Source organism: Triplophysa rosa, linkage group LG17 (genome assembly GCF_024868665.1).
Source record: "Triplophysa rosa linkage group LG17, Trosa_1v2, whole genome shotgun sequence".
NCBI classification, from domain to species: Eukaryota; Metazoa; Chordata; class Actinopteri; order Cypriniformes; family Nemacheilidae; genus Triplophysa; species Triplophysa rosa.
In genome coordinates, this window is record NC_079906.1 from 7,524,711 (window position 1) to 7,545,538 (window position 20,828).

Below are 20,828 nucleotides of genomic sequence, written 5' to 3' on the forward strand. Positions count from 1 at the left end.
AGACAATAAATTGACAATGAAATCATCTCTGATGCCTTCCCGCTGCTTTCAGATTAAACCTGTCATTCACACAAACCCCTCAAGAACAAAGCATTGCCTAATCTAGAGGGGTTTGGTGCACAGTTTTGTGAAAAACAGCGAAACTAGCTCATTTTTTAATATGATCAAAAGTTGAATAGAGAGTTTTGCAATGTGTGTTTCCCATGTGGTGGCAGCAATTATGAGGCCATTAAACACTTTGTTTGTTTGACACCATTTTGGGGTCAACCCCCTTCAGCTTTTCTGGCTCAACGCTGAACCTGAATCCCGATGTTTTTATTATAAACCGTTTTAATAATCTATTAAAGCTCTGTTATCAGAAATGGAACATAAACGGCAAGCTGGCATTAATGTGCCACTGATCTGCCTCTCCTGCGCACACGGACTCATGTTGTGCACTTCATTAAAAGAACCAAGCAGAGGTTTTATACAGCAGTTAAAAGCAGGGAGTGATGGAGCGGTGTGTATTTCCACGGCGGCCAAGTTTCTTTAAGTTTTAAAAAACATTTATTAACATTACGCATTAGCTAATATGAATAACAATGAAGGACACATGAATACTGAAGTTGCTTATAAACTCGAGGGCAAAGGCTTTGTGTATTTTTTTTATGCGTTTTTTAGAAGGAGAGCGTAAAATATTTTCCTCCTCCTCGCGCGTGGCGGTCTCTCATCGCGTGTGTGTGAACACACATCTTTCCCATTAGATGTGCGATGAGAGGACCACATGCAGGGCCTGTGATAATGAGTCTGTCCACCCTCTGCATTTCAGCAGCAGCACAACACATTCTTGAACACAGACGCGCGCAGGAATTGCACGTAGATTGCGATCGCGGCGGTCAAAAGTGAATAGTTTAGTAAATCATTTTTAATGCTTGTGTTTGTTTTACCCTGCAGCTCAGACCACAATCGTGGGCCTTTTCTACCACAAGATGCACAACTACTACAATAAGATCAGCCCTCTTCAAACAAGGTGACGGGTGTGTGTGCGTGCGCGTGTGTGCACGTGTGTGTGTGTTTAGTTAATTGTGGATTAACTAATGTTAAAAAACACAACTTTCTGTATAGAAACAGCATATACAGCTATACAGCATCTCTGTATATACAACATTATATACCTAATAAAGTGAATTGCGTGTGTGTGCGTGTGTGTGTGTGTGTGCGCGTGCGCGTGTGTGTGTGTGTGTGCGTGTGCGTGTGTGTGTGTGTGTTTCCTGTTGGACATGTTGTTCCTCTGAGCATGTCTTTAGCAATCTGTCTTTCTTTCTCATCTGGTCACTTTGCTCTCAATGTCTGATACTCCCAGCCATTAAGTCGAGTGATAACACTCACTTCCCATCTTAACACAGATGTGATCAGTACTGAACTCACTGTATTTATTTTAGCTCAGCTCTGGGACTCAGACGGCCTCCTTTTACATAACAGCACTGGTTAACAAAGCAATGTGTGGCCAGGGTATATTCCTGTTGACCTCGAAACATTATTAGAGGTGTAACTAATAACTGACTGTTTGTCCATGCAGCATTAATGAAGCAGTGGATTTTAAAGATTATAAAATCCAAATGGCCAGTCACCTTATCTCTCTGAAGGTGGAGCCGTCTCCAGCGCTGTCCCTCAACCTTTCTGCTGAGCCTCTCATCAGGATCGTCCTCACGCACCAGCTGGTAGGAAAACATCACTTGTCATTTCAGTCCGTTTTTACCTTTAGTTGGGTGTTTGTGGGCTTCTATTTCTGTGTTTAACCTTAAAGGAAAAGTTCATCTCAAAATCAAAATTGGGTTATTTTTTACTCACCAACATGATGTTCAACATGTTTTAAGACTTGCCGGCATCTTCAGAACACAAATAAAGATATTTTAGGTGACATCCGAGAGATTTCCAGGCCTCCTCATTACATAACGGTTATAGTTGTTGTCAAGGTCCAGAAAAGTCCTAAAGACATTGTTAAATTGGTTCATCCGCTCATAGTGGATTATTATTATAATCCACTCAACTGAATTTTTTTGAAACGACGACAATACTTTATGTGCGAAAAACAAACCAAAATAACAACTTTAATCGATATATTCTCCTCTGGCTTGTCAGTCTTATCCCTGACTTTTAACTCAGGAATTCCCTAAGTGACATTTACTGAACATGTGGGTTAGGTCATGCAACAATGTGTGAGTTTTGTGTTGCCAAGACACAAAATTGTGTTCTGCCTGGCTGGCACATGTTGCAGTGTAATTTTTTTTTAATTCAAATCATGTTTTTATTACAAAGGTTGCACTAAGTTTTGATTTAACAATTATAATATTTTAATAGCATGTCATATGTTTCCCCAAACGTGTTGTTCTTGAACAAACTGATATAAAACAAGTTACATTGCAACATTTTCCCTTTTTTTGACAGTCTGTTTTAGGGCTGTTAAATTAAAATACAAACGTTGAATGTTTGTCAAATGTAAAAGGTATACAGGTACAAGCTATGGATTAGCTGACACAAAACATTTTTTGGAAACCTTTATCCCGCTGGGATAACCCCTTTACAGTACACTGTAACACTTTTTGCCGCAGGTTGCCAGTAACTTACTATAGATTTAATTCACAATTTTGTTTTAAACATAAATTTACCTAGTTCTTATATTTTCTTTCGTAAAACAAGACTAAATATCTTAGGTCACTTTTCTTGTTATGTAAATGTATCGTAATTTAAGCAGTTTTAAATAGTTTTACTGGAAAACAAGACAGAAATGCTTAGGAAGAATGTCATTTTTGCAGTGTTGCTGTGCTAATGCCAGTAATGAGACCAATCTCTTCCTGCTCATTTTGAATCTCAAAAGTCAAAAGTGTATTCATTTTGATTATTACGCGGCTCATTTGAATGCTTGATTCTGATTGGCCAGTCGTGACATTCCAAGGGTTGTTATTTTCAAATAACGACCGCTCAAAACTAATAACACCCTGCAACCCGGATGCTGCAAATCAGTTTGAGAGGGAAACCAATTTGCCTGGTTGTGACGTTTGAACGTCGTTTCTTACTTTAAAACCGAAACTAAACGGCTTTTCCTCACGGAAGGTCTGCATTCGGTAAAAATGAGCTAATAAAATATTTCAAATTCACATTTTATGTCCAGTTTTTTTCTCATGTGGCAAGTAGCCGTGTAATAAGTGGGATAATGTACACGCAACCGGCTGTTATTGTGAAATAAGCCCCTTCAGTGCTTATTTCTGCAATAACAACCGGCTGCCGGTGCATTATCCCTTACTTGATGTAAAGTTTAACTCAAAATGAAGACAGTACTAATAGGAAAGTATTATGAAGTAGTAATACATTACTTTACTGGCAAACCTGCTGCAAAACTACAGCAAAGTTTTACAATGTATGTTTCTTAATAACAATCACATCTGCATGTGCACAAGTTTTAGCTCACCCAAAAATGAAAATCATGTCGCTTATGTCATTACCGAACCATATGATTTTCTCTCTTCTATAAAATCAAAATTTTTAATACAGTGAAACTGATAAAGCTGTCAAGCTCAAAAAGCCAACAGCACCTTATAAAAATCATAAGATCATAAAGGCATTTGTTTTCAATAAAATTGATTTAAGACTTAAAATTCATTTTTATTCATAAAGTTTAGGTTTAAGGTAAGGTTAGGGGTAAGGCTTTAATATCTCAATAAGTTGCCATCATTTTAATAATTGTCTTAAATGTAATGATTTACACTCATAATGTTTAATGCACAACAACACTGTGGTGCAAATAGTACCAATAGCATCTAACTATTTCTACATAATCCGAAGAAAATACAGCTATTTTCGGTTAGTGTAAAAAGCATATCGCTAAGAAATGCTGCTATTTTCACTTAGTGTAAACAGAACCTACTGCTATTTAAACTTAGTGTAAATAGTATCTATTGCTATTTACACTTAGTGAAATAGCCGCTGCCTATTTATTATTGTCATTTATTGTCAGCCCCTGGTCACGATTCACTTTCATTGTATGAAGCAGCGTAGTGTGAAGAGAAAATCACACAGTAAATGATGTAAATTCGCTCTTTTCAATGCCTCGTGGAAAACGTTCAAAGACCACCATTCTTCTGCTGCTCTTGTGGTTTTGTCTTTCGGTGAGCCGTGGGATCCGTGTTACACGAAAATGCCATCGGCGGTGAGCAGAACAGCCAGCGGTAACCGTGAAAATCCATTTCGGTATGCGGCGTCCCTCGCTCCCATTTTTCAGCCCTGAAGCGAGGTGCATTTCGCCAGAAGAAAAGCGGTTCTGAGCGCTATTAAAAAGGGAAAGATGATTTGGTTTAACAAGGAGCCCATTTGGCAAGCATTTGTGCAGATGCAACAAGGACACGTCCATCTGCCAAATTTCCATGGGAAACCCTTGAGGAATGGACACAGATGGCATGTAGACAAACTTAACCAGTTGGGCATGTTTAAAGAGGGTACTTGCTATAAAAAAGATGAAGAGAAGGCGTTCACTGTAGCATTGGATTTCCCACTTATCACTACAGTCTGTAACATTACACAAGAGATCCTAAACATTGCATTACGTCACAATCCTCTTAAACAAAGACTTGATCTCATGAATCAAAAAAGAAAAGAAACTCATCCACTTCTAGCCACTCTAACGCCGTCCTAGAAAAAACACAATTCCCTTGTTATTTGATCAGTCATTATATTTTCCCTGTGTCTTTTTTCAGTGTTCTTTTTAAAGCACTTTTACTGCATTTAAATCAAAACCATGCTGGCATGCACGTAACTATAGAGACGGACTTTTGTTTTGCTGGCTGGTTCATGCTTTTGTGAGAAATGTTTATTTCAGTGATGTTTGTTTTACTGTGTATGTGCGTGTGGGATTGTAAGAAAGCTATTGTAATAAATGACAGCAACCTTCTGTAAGCAAAAGACCCAGTACCTCAGGTTTAAGGTTATGGACGTCACTGGGATTTGTGACATCACTGCCCACAGAATTATAATACATTTGTTTATGCCTTTATTTTAATAGGACAGTATAGACACAATAGGATAGTAAACGGTGGAGAGAGGGGAGCAGGATGACTATTGACCTTGAGCTTGGATTCAAAGTTGGGTTGCTGGAGGGCACAGTTGTGCTTATGTCAGAGCGCAGAATTATACTGATAATCAAATAATTAATTAATTAAATAATAATAATGTTAAAGTATTATATGGAGTTAGCAAACAAATACATACATTTTTAGGCATTACAAGTTGACGTTTTGAATTTTGAATAGGCTACTTTTTCATGTAAACATTTATAACTGGCTATATGACAAACTCAAGTCATAAAAAATGACATGAAGCATCCCGCATGAAAAATGCTGTAGTATACATTTGTATTAACTATTTGAATTCATGATACAGCGCAAAACAGTCATTATTTGACAATGTAACAATTAATAACTTCTTGTACGCAATGCAACCCTAATATACAGCTCTTGGGAAACAATGAATCATGCTTGAATGTTGATCATTGATTCACACTGGCGTGACATGATGCATTTGAAGTGTAAAATTCGGCTTCTTTCCTGTGATACAGAAGGATGTTTTGTAGAATGTTCTCCATTCCAGAATCCCATAATGACTTGCTGTAGTACACCAGTTTGAGGGAAATCCAAAAAGGGGTCCATTCCGGCTCAAAACCAGCAAGAAAGAAAGAAAGAAAGAAAGTAAATGTTACATTTCCCCAAATCACCAAAAAGGGGTTTTGGTCAAATTTATGGTACATCACTGGTACAGGATAAAATGGAGATCAACAAAGATACGGCTTACATTTTAACAGCTACATAGAAATGGTGTCACTGGATTCCCCTTTTTCATTTCTGCTGGTTATAATTTAAATGACCAAATGTAATCTAATGTCTTTTGTGCATCTTGCTACCGTCATCGACGTTGACCTCAATAGAGGCATTGATATCTGAGAAATGTGTCATGAGGAAAACACGTGAGCGTTCTAGATCTCTGTGTCAATAATCTGTCTAGGTGTCTGTGATGGAGTAGTGTGCTAAGACCTTGTTTTGGATAAGACCCTTTTAATCAATGGCCTATTAGGAAGAATGATCTGACATATTCAATATTTGGGCATGAGGTTCTGTGGCTTGGTGTGTGACAACAATGCTGCTGTGTGTGGAGACTGTTCTCACGGTACGTTTTCCCATGTGATAAGAGCGCAGGACTTGATTTGTGTGGATTCATTAACTTTAAAGTACACTAGAGATCAACAAAAATGAAATATTGGAAAATCAACTGCTTGTGGGGATTTACTGTTTTAACCTTTATGTTTAAAGTTGTGGTGGCTGTAGTTTATAGTTTAAGAATGGGTCACGATGACCAAATAGTCCTTTTGATTTCTATAAAATTTTCACGTATTGATTATTGAAGTCAACAATTTCGACCAATGAGAATTTGAGATTTTCACAATTTCATTATATTCGATTAGTCTTTCCTTGTAATAAAAAACGTTTGATTTGTTGCCTTGGAATTATAAGGTTCTATTTGCATTCTGATCAGTTTTGAGAAACTGAGATTAAAAGTTTTTGCATTCCACTTGACGTAGATAAAACGTTTTTGTTTTCTAAAGAAAGTCCCACAATGTACACAATGTAAAGAATAAAACATCACATAATGTAAACGTAAGTTGTCACAGACAATATGTGAATAACTCAGTTTTGACACAAAATGTCAGAACATTGTAATCCCAAGGTGACCAAGAGTGGTGAACATTTGTGCATGCGCACTGAAGAATGAGTTTTTATGCAATTTGAGCTTAAGAAACAATTCAGCTGAATTACTGTTTAATTGTTGGTGGGAAATATGTTGCTTCTATGATGGTTTTAGCCAGCGATTTTGGAGATATCTGTTTTTTCCCACATTCAAGAAAATAGGACTGAAATAGTTGCCGGAAGGTGTTGCAAAAAGCCTCTAAACAATCATGGCTTAAAAATGAGTTCAAGTCCCTAATGAACCGGTCAGTCTCATCTCTGTATTGTCCCTCGTCTCTGACGGCTGAAACGCATGGCTTGAGGTGAACGAATGGAAAGAATGATTTCATGCGCAATTCAGGCGGCCCTCATAATCAAGTGGATTAAATAAAGATTTCTGACAAGCTCTCACTGCATTTACAACCTAATACAGCTTTAGCAGAGCGGACGCGAACACAGAGAGATGCTGCTGGACGGAGCGCGAGCGCACACGCTGGCCTCGCTGTATGCATGTGCTTGCATTTGTTATATGTTTACTCTAACCAGTACACAAGATGAAGAGGCCCGACGTTCATTGTTTTTAAGCTTGTAATGCCTTAAGATGAATATAATTACCCATTGTTCTGTGTTTGTGTTCGTGTGGTTTGGTGCCCAGTAAACTGTCTGTAAAGATTTCTGTGGGAGAATTACTGAACCACGAACAGCTCTGCCCCGAGAAGAATTTCCGATTTACTTCAAATATAATCATGAATTCACAGAGACCTAATGGCTCTTACAATTTATAAAAATCTGACACACTGTTTGCTGTATGACTGACTTGTTTGTCTATAGTACAGTGAGGTACTTTAACCCTTTTATAAGGTACAATAATGAGAGGTCCTGAATGCCAAATGCTTTTTATAAAACGCACACACTCATTCGCTAACATGCTTGCTTGCTCACTTGCTCATTCACTTTCACTATAGATCACTCGCACACTCATTCACTCACTCACCCATTCATTCATTCTCTCTCTCTCACTTTCATTCATTCATTCGTTTGCAGTCTTCGTCTTAGTTTGACTGTGACTGTGAGTTGGTCTGATTTACTCTCTCTCTCTTTAGTTCTCCTCTCATGAGTCTTCATAATCTATAGCAGATGGTTTGGCTCAAGTGATCCTTTTGGAGCCAACTGCCTCGGATTGTGTGGCCTCCTCCTTCTCTCTCTCTCTCCTGAAAACTCATTGACATTAGCTTATAAACAGTTTGTAAGTTCTGCCGTGCCTTCTTGGTCGTTCCATGAAATCTTTAGATCGCCTATAATAATTTTCAGCAAGCAGTCTCCGTATATTAGCGCTTTCCTTCAGGATTAGGTCAGAAATACCATTGAACTCTTGAAACTTCCTCACACGATCACCTGAGCAGGGATGGTTGAAGTTTTACTGCGTATTTAGCCTCGACTGGTTCCAGGTTTCTGCGCTCCGTGGAGGCCTAAACCATTTCCCAGTTTTTCCAGAGTTCCGGAGGACGGCCGACAACTGGCTGACCCCCCGGAGGACTTCTCTGGGTTTCTCTTCACCCCGCTCACGTACAGATGTTGTCTTGCCAGCGTCAGCCAAATATCACCAAAGCCGTGTGCGGGCGTGTGCTTGCGTTTTTTGACAAGGGGACTTTCCCAAACATATGTGAATATATACCGTAGACTTTTATAGAGACTCACATAGTAGTCACGTTTACATCTTTCTGATTTAGACATGCATAAATATACTATATTTTTCTGCAAACTTTTATCAATGAAAGTGTAAGGCTGTGTTAAAATCTTAAAATAAGAACATTCAATATGCAAATTTCATTTCATTTAGTCATGGATGTTGCTTTGTGCGCTGACAAACATTATCAGTCCCACCCCCAAACTGCTTACGAAGTTGGAAGCTCAAAACGAAATGTGTGTTTTCATTGAGTTTACGCGATCATTAGTCTTTGTCTTCTCCGTGTACAGAAGAAGTCGCTTTAAATTACAGCCCAGCCCGTCCGCAGATGTAATTATACAGCTGTGAATAGAATGGGAGCGACCAAAATCCCACATTTACTCTTCATCATTTATCTTCTCTGTTAAGCTCGGACGACACTCCTCTGTGCTTTTAAATTTAGCCCAGCCGGCTTTATTTAGACCGAGCAGTTCTTTAAATATACCCCTGTGTTATGCCACTACCCAGCGTGTTTTATATGGTGCGTGATGCGACTGGGTTTGGTCTCAGTCAGAAAATATGTGAGAGAGTGTGCAAGATGTTTAGCAGACCATTTTTCGAGCGTGTGCTCATACGTATGGGGGTGAGGGGGGGAGAGAGAGCGATTATAGGAATAATGTGTATTTCACTCGAGGGAGTTTAAGCTTTAGGGTTGTTCTTGTGTTGCGTAAGTGAAATATATAGGATTCATTGTATTGTTTTTGCTCAGTTTTTCCTTCACTTAGTCAGTGAATTAGTCATACAGGCCAGACATCAGGGGTCCCGGCCCAACATTAGACACTTTAATGCCTACGCTCCATTAAAAACACAGATGAACCTGATAGTTTTTATTAAAAATACAGTTTTAACTGCTGTTAGTTTTTATTTATTTTTGTATAACAAAATGTGTGACAGCGCTAGGATCTAAACAGCAAAAAATGTAGAACAGCATTCTGATGCATTCTTTCATCCACATGAATTCAGATATTTAAGGTCCAATGTGTAATTTTATTTTGTGGATATATTGACAGAAATGCATATAATATACATAACAATGTCTTCAGAGGTGTATAAAGACCTTACATAATGAAACGTTAGGTTTTTATTATCTTAGAATGAGCTATTTCTGTCTACATATACCACGGGTTTCCTTGCATGGAATTCGCCATGTTGTTTCTACAGTAGCCCTAAACGGACAAACTGCTCTACAGAGCGCACTTCGTAAATATGTTATGTCCTTCGGCAAAGAAGCGTAAACGTGACGACGTCTTTGTTCTGTGTCAGCCATCTTAGTGCTTCGAAAGGGAGGGAGGAGGGTTGGAGTGAACCGTTGGTTGCAATTCGCAACATCACCACTAGATGCTGCTAAATTTCATGCGCTTGATGTTTAAATGTTGGTCCACAGCTGTAAAACGACAGTACAGAATACAGACAGTACAGAACAATCTTTCATTTTTGACCGGGAAATGGGCCACAACAGTACACAGTAATAAATGAAAATGAAAACGAAGCGAAACATAATAAATGAAATATACTTTCCTGTATTTTAATAGCCCACATTTCAGCATTACCTGCTACACTAACAACTGCACTTATATAGGCTATTTATTATGAATAAAGAAAATAATTTGTGTATAATTTTATTAATATTCACAAGCTAAGCCTTCATCATTTTATGAAGTCATAACCAGCAACCCCAAACGGTCTCCACTTTTTAAAAAATGACGCTCATAGACCGATTACTCACCCGGGCGTGACATGTGAGAGCGTTTGACGCTTACGTGAAGCTTTCAGGAGAACTTTGAAAAAGACCTAAATAGAGCAAAGCTGTGGGCTTATTCTCTAGAAGGTTCTGACATATTTCGCTTGAAGACACTTTATATTCTGACATAAGAGATGAGACGCTGGATAAACAAGAAATTATTTGACTTCTCTGTGATTTATTCTTACATTATGTGCTTTGAGAAAAGTTTAACGATATTAAATTGAGCCCACAGAGCTAAATCCAGCTTATGTGCCTTATGGTCCTTGGCTGTTTTCCAAAACGGTCAATTCGATCCAGGATTTTCGTCCAGATTCATGTTGTTGTCATTCTCCACATTCTCCTAAATGACAATGCAGAGTTTCGCATATGCTTGGAATTACACATGTCATCCAATCAGAAGAGAGGCTTTAACGCCAGTTGGCACAGATGAGCGTGTTAACGCTTCAATCGCCATGACAGCCAATATAAAGATGTGTTTTCTGCTTAAGTACGAGCACATTCTGCCTTTTGTTGTTAATAAAGTGCTGGACTGCTTTCACGCTTCCCTGGCAATTGCTGAGCACTGCGGGGCAGAGGGGAGCCGGTAACACACGGCCGACCCCATCTGAGAGAGAGAGAGACTCACTGATGGAGCTGTAAAAATAGGGAGCCGAGGAGATAATGTATTTTTGTATGCAATGCCCGGAAGTGAGTTAGCATTTTAGGACTTCCGGTTTCATCGCTTCAAAGTTTATGGGTTTTTTTAATGGGTTTTTAGTAGGGCTGGGTAAAAAAATCTATTTTTCGATGAATCATTTTTAAAATGCGGTCGATTCAATATCGATTCTCAAACATCATGAATAAATTTTTTTCATTCATATTTCCGCAAGCATTAAACATACAGGAAGAAGCAGCACATTCAATTCACCATACGGCGGCCGATTCGTGAATAAAAGTATACAAAACGGCGTTCCAAACACCTGTCACTGTTATGTTGACTGTTTGGATATACTGTACATGAACACAGTTCGTCTGTAAATTAGCGCATGATTACATAGATAGAGGCTACGTGCTGTGTTGTAGCCAATATCACTGCTCTTTCACGTGTGCATGGTGATTTTGTCAGATGATGACAGAAACAGAATCAGACTGACAACAGAAACAGAAAATATGTAAATGGGAACGGCTTTTTTTTGCCAACAAGCTGTATTAAAATACGGAATGTTCAGAGAGTAGAAGCTTGCAACTCAAAAACTATGAATGACGATGACGTCACAAATATGATAATTAGCGAGTGACATCACCAAACGCCACGGTTCCACAAATTCCTAGCGGAAACACTGCACGTTTTTGGCTTTTCATTTATTTTTATTAATTCACCATTGAAATCTGATGTTTACAGTTCTTTTTTAAGAAATATCTATATGATTTTTCTCTATATGCATGCATTGAACTGAATCGAGAATCTAATCGAATCAAAAGCTTGAGAATCGAATCGGAACATCTGAATCCCTAGTTTTTGGTAAATCGTCCGAAATAAGGTCTGTGGTAAACAAAACCTCTAAATATTTTCACGTTTTATTCTATGACATAAAACACAACAATTATACGGAGTGTATATTTACACTGAGTACAAATAGCCCGCCTTGTTGGCAGAGACAATTTGCGACCAGCTCAGCCCACCAATATGTGATTAGAATAGAGAAAGTGTAAGAACGAAGCCAATTCTAACAGCGACTCCAGCGGCGTAAGGTGTAAAGTCTGTAGAGCTTGGCACTGGAGACTGGGGTTCTAATCCACCTCTAGCTAAAACGCTCTTTAACCTTTTTCTATCACATTACAGATCATAAAGTCATTTGTTTTCAATAAAATTGATTTAAGACTTAAAATTCATTTTTATTCATAAAGGAGTAAGGTTAGGTGTAGGTGTAGGGATTTAATATCTCAATAAGTTGCCATCATTTGAATAGTTTTACACTCTGTTATTATTGCATAATGTTTAATACACAACAATACTGAGGTGCAAATAGTAGGGTAATGTTATCTGCCACTATTTATAAGTACCAATAGCATCTAATTCTACTTAATCCAAAGAAAATACAGCTATTTTTGGTTAGTGTAAATAGCATATAGCTAAGAAATGCTGCTATTTTCACTTAGTGTAAACAGAACCTACTGCTATTTAAACTTAGTGTAAATAGAATCTGTCGCTGATTTTTAAAGCCTTATTGTGTCTCAAAAACGGCAGTTGCTAACAAGTTTCTAAAAGCGACTACTTCCTTTGGAGGGTACGTTAGACGTCATTGTGCATATAAAGCTCACAAATAATGCAACATGCGCACAGATCACTTAAAACTTAGATCTTGCGAGCTAGATTTGAGTATCAATGCAATAAAGGAATGGATAGCATTCCTGACCTGCACTATCCTGATATCTAACGTTACAACTATCAACTTTCCCTCGTCCTACTCCGGAGACTCTTTAAAAAGCCTACAAAAGCCTGGAGAGGTACAAATGAAAGCGGTCTAATTTTGTGATAAATATTCAACTTTGGAGTCTGCCAACTAAAACCTGCCAGCTTTATCTTCATTGGAAGGCTAAGTCAACTGTGTTGTTAGCTAACGTAATCAACTCTAGCTGCCCTTGTTTGTTTAGCCAGCATAGCAAAATCGCTGTGAGTAACTTGACAGTAGACATCATTCATGAAATCAAAATAAAATTATTTCCATTTTGCTTTCCCCCGCCTGTGCTGGCAGCCTGGTGCCCTGCAACTGTACACCATGTTGAAATAGTAAGGTCCAAACAGTCTGGTTTTAAACTATTGTTCGACCACTGTCGATATCAATGCTACAGCCGCTCTAGCAATCTCCTAAATGCCTGCCAAAATGGCGGAGTTTAGATTGCATGACGTCAACCTTCGGAGCTCTATAGCCAGACATCCAACATCCAATCAATTCCAAAAGGACAAAATCAAGCCCCGCCCTACATTTTTTTCTCATTCCAGAAGCCGTTACACTCATATATGTCACAATTTGAAAGAAAATGGTGGCACAATTCCTGTTTCATGCTGACGGTAATGTGGGAGGATTTCTGCAGCGGGATGAGGCGGTTTTGTTTAGGTAGAAGCCAATAGAGAAGCTACTTCAGTATGCTGAACAAACTGCGCTTGTGGAAAGAACTTGGCACATAATAAATTGGCCGCCTGTTTGCTAACCATAAACATCTTTTCAATTACATTAAGTTTTGAATGCTATATTTGGAGTTAACAAGGAACAAATGCTGTTTAAAGAAAAGTCACAGACCATTTTACAATAGGCAGGATTCATGTTTTCTGTGGTATCCACAAACAGTGGCTGACTGTTGTAATGTCCGGGCCGTTACAGGTGTATAATTGGTTTACCAGGTGCAGGTACCCCAAGTTTTTCCAATGAGACATTAACTAGTCCTGTATTAAGACAATCTCCAGTAGTGTGTCCATGAATTTGGATCAACTACATACCTGCACATCTACAGAATTCACTTCACGCTCCCTAAGTTCTTCAGCAAAGTTATTAAAATGCCAAGAAAGTTCGAGAATTTATACACGGCCCCTATCTTGACCAGGTCAGTATTGGTTAGACTTTTCATGCTCTTTGGCCCTCCTGGGGAAAATTAGCCTCTTAGTCACTTATTACTGTTAAAGCCCCTGTCTTTACAGGGAGAACCAGTGAGTCTGAGAGTGAAACGGAGACTATTGTAGTGAGGGAACAGGAAAGCAAGATGATTTAGAGCAAGCTTTTCTGTCTTCTTGTTGTAAAGGCCACTCTTTATTGAGATGGGGTGGTGCCCTATGTGCTCATATGTTTCTTCTTAACTCCAACACAGCCAGAGTTTAAAAGAGCAATGCAGGGTTGAAAAAATACTTTTTAATATAGATTTGTTGTTGGAAATGATTGGATGTATTATTTTTGTAGGAAACAAATGCAACAACGTTTCTGTTTTACAAAGGCACCTTAGGCACCGACACCAAAGTCAAGCATAATGCCTGAAGGCTTTGGAAATTGCTTTGGATTGAAGCGCAAATGTAGAATATATCCTGTAACCACAGATATTATTATAACCACAATTTCAACTGAGCTACCTAACAACCCTAACTACCAGCTTTCCTCTGGCTTAGTGGTTAGAGCATGGCACTAGCAATGCCAAGGTCATGGGTTTGATCCCAGGGGATTGCACAAAGTCAGAAACAAATGTATAATACAATGCAATGTAAGTCGCTTTGGATAAAAGCGTCTGCCAAATGCGTAAATGTAAATATACCATATTGCAATGGCCTAGCAACCACTATTCTCACATTTTCTAATGTAAAAAGGCTAGTGAAAAATTCACAGTTTTCATTATAAGACTTAATAAATCAGATGTTTATACTATATGTTTTAAAAGGTAATGCATGAGGCTTATCTATGATAAGTGCTACACTCTTCCACATACTGCTTCACAATGCCTAGAAGAACTTTTTTTGTTTACATTTATCATCTGAACAACCTTTCTGTGTCACAAAAGGTTCTTTGTGGCAAAAAAGGTTCTTCAGATTATAAAATGTAAGAAAGAAATGGCTCTTTAAAGAACCTTTGACTAAATGGTTCTTTGTGGAACCAGAAATGGTTCTTCTATGGCATCGCTGTGAAGAACCTGTTGAGCACCTTTATTTTTAAGAGTGTAGAATGTGGTCAATTTCTTTGCCTGATTCGATTGAGTAATATATTGTGTATCTGTGTCAATTGTGTATTGCAAAGCAACAAAGCAAGGTTAACTTCACTTCAAAGCCATGTGCGTCAATGACGATGGAAAACAACACAAGCTGTGTTTATTCCAATCAAATAATTTGTTGTGGCCGTGAACAATCCCATCAGTTAACTCATTGCGCCACATTTTTCTCAACAGTCTAATAATGATGTCATTACCTTCTGTCTCTATTTGAAGCCCAAATGCAATGACTCCCAAAATGCCAAATCCAATAGAATCATTCTGCTGAGCGTTCCGAATTGCGTCGTCCTTCCGATTTCCCCGAAATCGTTTTCTCTCTTGAATTGTTTCCAGCTCGACTGGCTGGTGTGTTAGACATAGTTTCCAAGCCCTCCTAGGCTGACTAGTTCAAATATCTCTCATCCACCCAAGTCAGGCCAGTCTTGAATATGAGTCTGTTCTTTCCTCCATCACGCTAACTTGCTGTGTCCTCCATTGAGTCACAAACATTCAGCGAGTTTAATTATTGAGAGGAGACGGAAAGCGTTTCAATTGATCGTTGAAAATCGTGTGTGACATTTGGCTAGGTTGGATGCGGAATTACTATTTCTCTAACGTGAATTTTGTTTTTGTCTGCGGTTGTTTGGTCTTAGCATGTGTATGTGTGTGATATATTTAATTTATACAAACTTTCCAACACGCAAAAACACGATTTGCTTTTGTTGCACTGTGACCTTTCAGTATCCATAAGGATTGACACCGAATTCTCGTCTGATGTGATGGATTTAACCTTTCAGGATGAATAAGACATTGAATGAGTCTACTGTACCAACAAGACAGCTGTGATGATTTATTTATCATTTTATAAATGGTTCTCTTTCTTTCAGAGTAAAGAACAGCAGCTTCAGGCCTTAAACCAAAGCAATAAAGTGTTCCTCTACTGCGCCTTCCTAGATTACAGGTGGGTTTACAGTATTAAAGGGACAGTTCACCCAAAAATGAAAATTCTGTCATGAATTACTCACTCTTTAGTTGTTCCAAATCTGTATAAATTTATTTGTTTGGTTGACCACAGAGAAAGATATTTGGACGAATGCTTGTAACCAAACAGTTCTTAGCCACCATTGACTATCATAGTAGGAAAAGTTACAATAGTCAAAAGTGCCCCAGAACTGTTTGCTGTTCTACATCCTGCAAAATATCTTCTGTTGTGTTCAGCAGAACAAAAAAAATGTATAAAGTATTTTTATAACCAAGAATTGTTTGGTTATAAGCATTCTTCCAAATATCTTTCTCTGTGTTCATCAGAACAAAGAAATGTATACACATTTGGAACAACTCAAAGGGGAGTAAATGATGACAGAATTTTTATTTTTGGGTGAACTATCCCTTAAACAGTTTGTCATGTTTATTGTTTAAAAGATTTTCCAATGTGGAACATGGCTGGGAAAATTTTACAGAATGTAGCAGTTGTGCTTTTACAGTGAATGAGTTCTGGTGCTTTCTGTGAGTTTTGTAATTTGTGAAGAAGTCATTCAGACTGGTTGTAAACAAGAAAATCCAATTCATGGAAAAGATTCGCCTCAGACGAACAATTTGTTCATTAATCCTACACAGGTACTTCTCTCACGAATGAGCCAAACAGAGCTAGAAACAGTAAAGTAGGCCTCACGTACTGTATGTTTTGCGATGTTTCATTCCAACAAGTCTTATACACTCTAAACATGGCTGGGTTAAAAACAACCCAATTGGCAACCCAGCGCTGGGTAAATATTGGACAGAACACATGCTGGGTTAAAGTAACCCAGCACACTGGGTTACACATTTTAACCCAGCATGCTGGGTTATTGAAAAAACCCCAAATGTAGTCATTTTAACTATTCATGTGTTTAATTCTGGGTTATTCTTGCAGGGTTATTCTTAATTTCTCCTGTGCTTCATTGTCAATCAAGACAATTGACATTTATTTAAAAAAAAAAAAATTATTTGACTGTAAAAATAATTGTTAATAAAAATTTAAACTTTTACAGTCAGTAGCAGCAATATTTATAGATTTGCTTAAATAAAAGAAAATTGTTAAATTATAATAAATAAAAATGTTTCATATCAAACATTAACAAGCATTATAAATAACATGTTAATAAATAACATTATAAATAACTAATAAACATTTTCCACAATATGTAGCAACAAATGACAATTAATAAAAACAACTAAATAAATAAAAATATGGCTAATATCAAACACTAGCAGTATAGATAACACGAATAAATAAAATTCTGCACAATTACATGTTGCAACAGACCTATGTCACATATCAATTAGAACAATTATCAGTCAATTAATAAAATCATTCATGAATCAGTCAAATTTGAATTCTGAATCAGTAAAAACATTAATGTGTAAATGTATACTTTCACTGTATTTAAATTAAACGAATACAGATATTAACAAAAACATCAAGGAAAAAATAAAAGTTAAGTTATTCCTCAGCAAGCAAAGAGCAGCGAAGAAATCGAATAGCAGATGATTCATTCCCCTTCATTTGAAAAACAACAGTCTGGAGAAATTCCCAGGTAGAAGCGCATTGCCTGGGAAAGTTAACATCAAAACACATAAAATGCGTTGAAACATACATCAGCAGCTGAAAGCAGCGTGGTTTGTTCCAGAACTTGTCCATTCAAAATGACAAAAGCCTGAGATATATGCCGGATGTTTCCCATGACGGAACAAAATGAAAGGGCTTCGTTAATTCTGTCCGGTGAAGAAATTCCACCACGTTTGGTCCAATCTATAAAGAAGAAAACCAAATGATAAAATAACAATACTCCGATACACTTAGCACTGTGTCTTGACATCAGGTATATATGCAAGTAATTGAAATGTTTGGTTTAAAACGGAGGGAGCAATATAATTGACTGGCCGCTTAATGTCCAGAGTGGACTCCGAGAGAGGCGTTCCTGAACCGGGAATGCTGGACCGCGCTCGCGGGGCACTCGCCGGTTTGACTCACTTTTAGTTCAATTCTCACTAAAGTTCATAGACTTAGCTTACATGTGATGGGTTTAACTAAAATTGTATTAATTCGCAGTGTCGCGCATCTTAACAGGACTATGCGAGTCAATTTATGTAATGGCGATCTGAGGTAACAGTTGCTGGTCATCTAAGTTACATCACTAATGTTAGTTAAGACACTGTTGCCTTGCAAAATGTTACAAATTCTGCTCATTTCAATAAATATTTACTTAAAATGTAAAACACGTACCTTTAAATTGCTCCAACCAGTGGCTTTGCCCCATTGTTCTTTATAAAAATGAAAGTTGCGTAGTACACTCAACGTCTTCAGGGCGGGAAGCGCGTGAGCCTCTTCAAACAACCCAGCGGTGGGCAAAAACAACCCAGAACATTAACCCAGCGGGTTTAACCCAACACCTGGAAAACTAAAACTACCCAAAAAGTGTTTAACATGTGGAAAAATAACCCCAAAAAACAACCCAACGGACTCAACCCAGCGTTATGGGTTAAAAAATAACCCAGCCATTTTTAGAGTGTAAGATTCATCAAAAAATCTGTTATTGATGAAGAACAGTCTTGTGCAATAAGAGCCGTGAAACAAAATCAAATGAGCCAAACTAAGCCAATTGAGGATCATTTAAAAAATGTAAATCATTTGATTTGACATCCCTTCCTCGTCTTTGCTCTCTCTCTCATTATTTCTCATGCTTGCTCATTCTTGAATACTCAATAAATAACTGCACCCGTGACAAACATGAACGATGAAGAAGTAATGAAGCTGGACTACTGTATATCCTCTCACAGAGATGAATGGGATCGTTTTGATTTCTTTTCAATCGGATTTGATTAATAAAGCTCTGGTAATACCATGAACACTGTGAATGAGGCTGTGAATGCATATGGTTTCAATATACGCTATGAAAAGCTCCAGCAGATGTAACGCTTAATTAAACACGTGTATATGTGTGCGTTTCAGCTCCAAAGAGGGTGTGTGGTCCAATGAGGGATGTGTGAGAGCTGATGGAAACCTGTCCTTCTCTGTCTGCTTGTGTAACCATCTGACCAACTTCGCCATTCTCATGCAGGTGGTTCCTTTGGAGGTGAGACAACCACAACGTCATACAATCTGCTGTTGGTTTTCGTATGTCTTGATTTGAATGGTGGCTAACGTGGCTTTAGAGAATGGAAGGGTCAGCGCTTCAACACAACGAAAATAACAATGGTTAAGTGTGCACTGTGAGGCCTGCTTGTAAAAAAAGGATGGAACATTGTGTCCACTATAATGTTAGTTATTTTTCTAATTCAAGTTGTTTTATGTAACCTTTGTGAATGTATATCTAGATTTAGTCAATGCATGAGTCAGGTGTTAATTCAATAATCTCTCTGCTGGCTTCGACTGATTCTAACAAATAATGTGTGTGATGTGGTGGAAATGACTAAGATTCACTGGGGGACTTTAGGTGGGGACATGCCCTTAGACATGAATTTCAACATGTGTTTTACATGTGCAAAAACACATGTGAAATGTGTGGTTTTGGAACATTTCTGATCAAAGAAGCTGTCGTGTTTACATCAGTTGCAATAAGAATTCATCACGATCGACTAAACACTAAATTCTTCTTGAACGTATGCAAGTTTTACGGCATAAACTCCTAAACGTTGTTGCTGTTAACTTTTGACACGTTCGTGAATACTGTTACACATTTCCACGCCTCTAAAGATGATGTGGCACAAAACAAAACGTGATTGGTTGCTTTACATGTCAGTCATGTGGCCTCTTGGGCGGGCCTTGGGCATTTTTGTGTAAAATAATCAAAAGCAGCAGCAGTAAAATGATTCATTTCAATATTTTTCGGAAAACCCAGCTAAAGTCTTTTTTTGTGATTTACTGTTTTTACATAAAATCATGTAAAAATGCAATGAACATTCTGCGAAAATATAATCTTGACATTTTTAATGTTCGCTGACTAATGTGATGTCAAAAATTGAAATCGTAGTGAAATTAATTGTTGAAATCAAACTTTGATGCTCTTTAACTCATTGATTTTTAGACCTTGACACATATTACTTACTTTTGCCATTTTTACGGCTATGACTGCTTTGACGCTTCTCACCTCATGATAAATTATGTGACTTTAGCCTACTGACAGACTCGCATAACTGATTATTCGGCACAGACCTGTTTTCAAGCCTACATCATTTGTGAATTGTCTATACTAGTCATGCTGTAGATTTGATTTTTTCATTCTCCTGATTTGAGTCGTCTAACATTACAGACCCATGTTCCAGAAGTACTCCAATACACCCGCTCATTAACTTTCATCTTACCAGCCCGATCTTCTCCATCATTAGATGTTCAGATATACTGTATGCACATATATTACAAAACGAACAGCTGCCCTTGATGTTAGTGCAGTTTCTCAAGAGTCCTTGCTTAAGCAATTAGGTCATATCCCAGCAGGGTCCTCTAAAAACGCTGAGATGATTGCCACGCTAAACTGTGTTTCTCTTCCGCCGCGAGCCAGCAGCATGCAGGGCTCAGAGTTTTGATTGGCTGAGGCGTTCAGTAAATCAGCTGCAGAGCTTTAGTAAAGAAGACAATTTGGACGCAGTTGAGACGGTTCTCCCGGGGTGACGTGCGGTATTTCGTTGCTAGTTCATTCGAAACACGGTGTTGAATGCTAATGGGTCTCGGAGGAGAACGCGAGTCGGAGAGTGGGTGGGTTGAGCTCCGTACGTGGGCCGGATTGTCATCTGTCAGGGAATGCTTGTAAATAACAGCTGCCTTTGAAATGCATATTTTGCTAACCCTTGTCCTGTTGATTTATTTCAAAAGATCGAACCTCAAGTAGGGACGTATAGTAGGTCTGCAGAGACATAAGACATTGGT

At 38.2% G+C, this 20,828-nt stretch overlaps 1 protein-coding gene across 3 annotated transcripts in view; it reads left to right on the forward strand.

The window, feature by feature from the left end:
* Positions 1–20,828, forward strand: part of adgrd1 (adhesion G protein-coupled receptor D1) — a 51,806-nt gene that overhangs the window by 16,169 nt on the left and 14,809 nt on the right. For all 3 annotated transcript variants that reach the window (XM_057357660.1, XM_057357661.1, XM_057357662.1), the window contains exons 12-15: positions 934–1,009; positions 1,559–1,700; positions 15,811–15,884; positions 18,915–19,038. In XM_057357660.1, the coding sequence (XP_057213643.1) occupies positions 934–1,009; positions 1,559–1,700; positions 15,811–15,884; positions 18,915–19,038 (416 nt within the window). The remainder of the gene's footprint in view (positions 1–933; positions 1,010–1,558; positions 1,701–15,810; positions 15,885–18,914; positions 19,039–20,828) is intronic.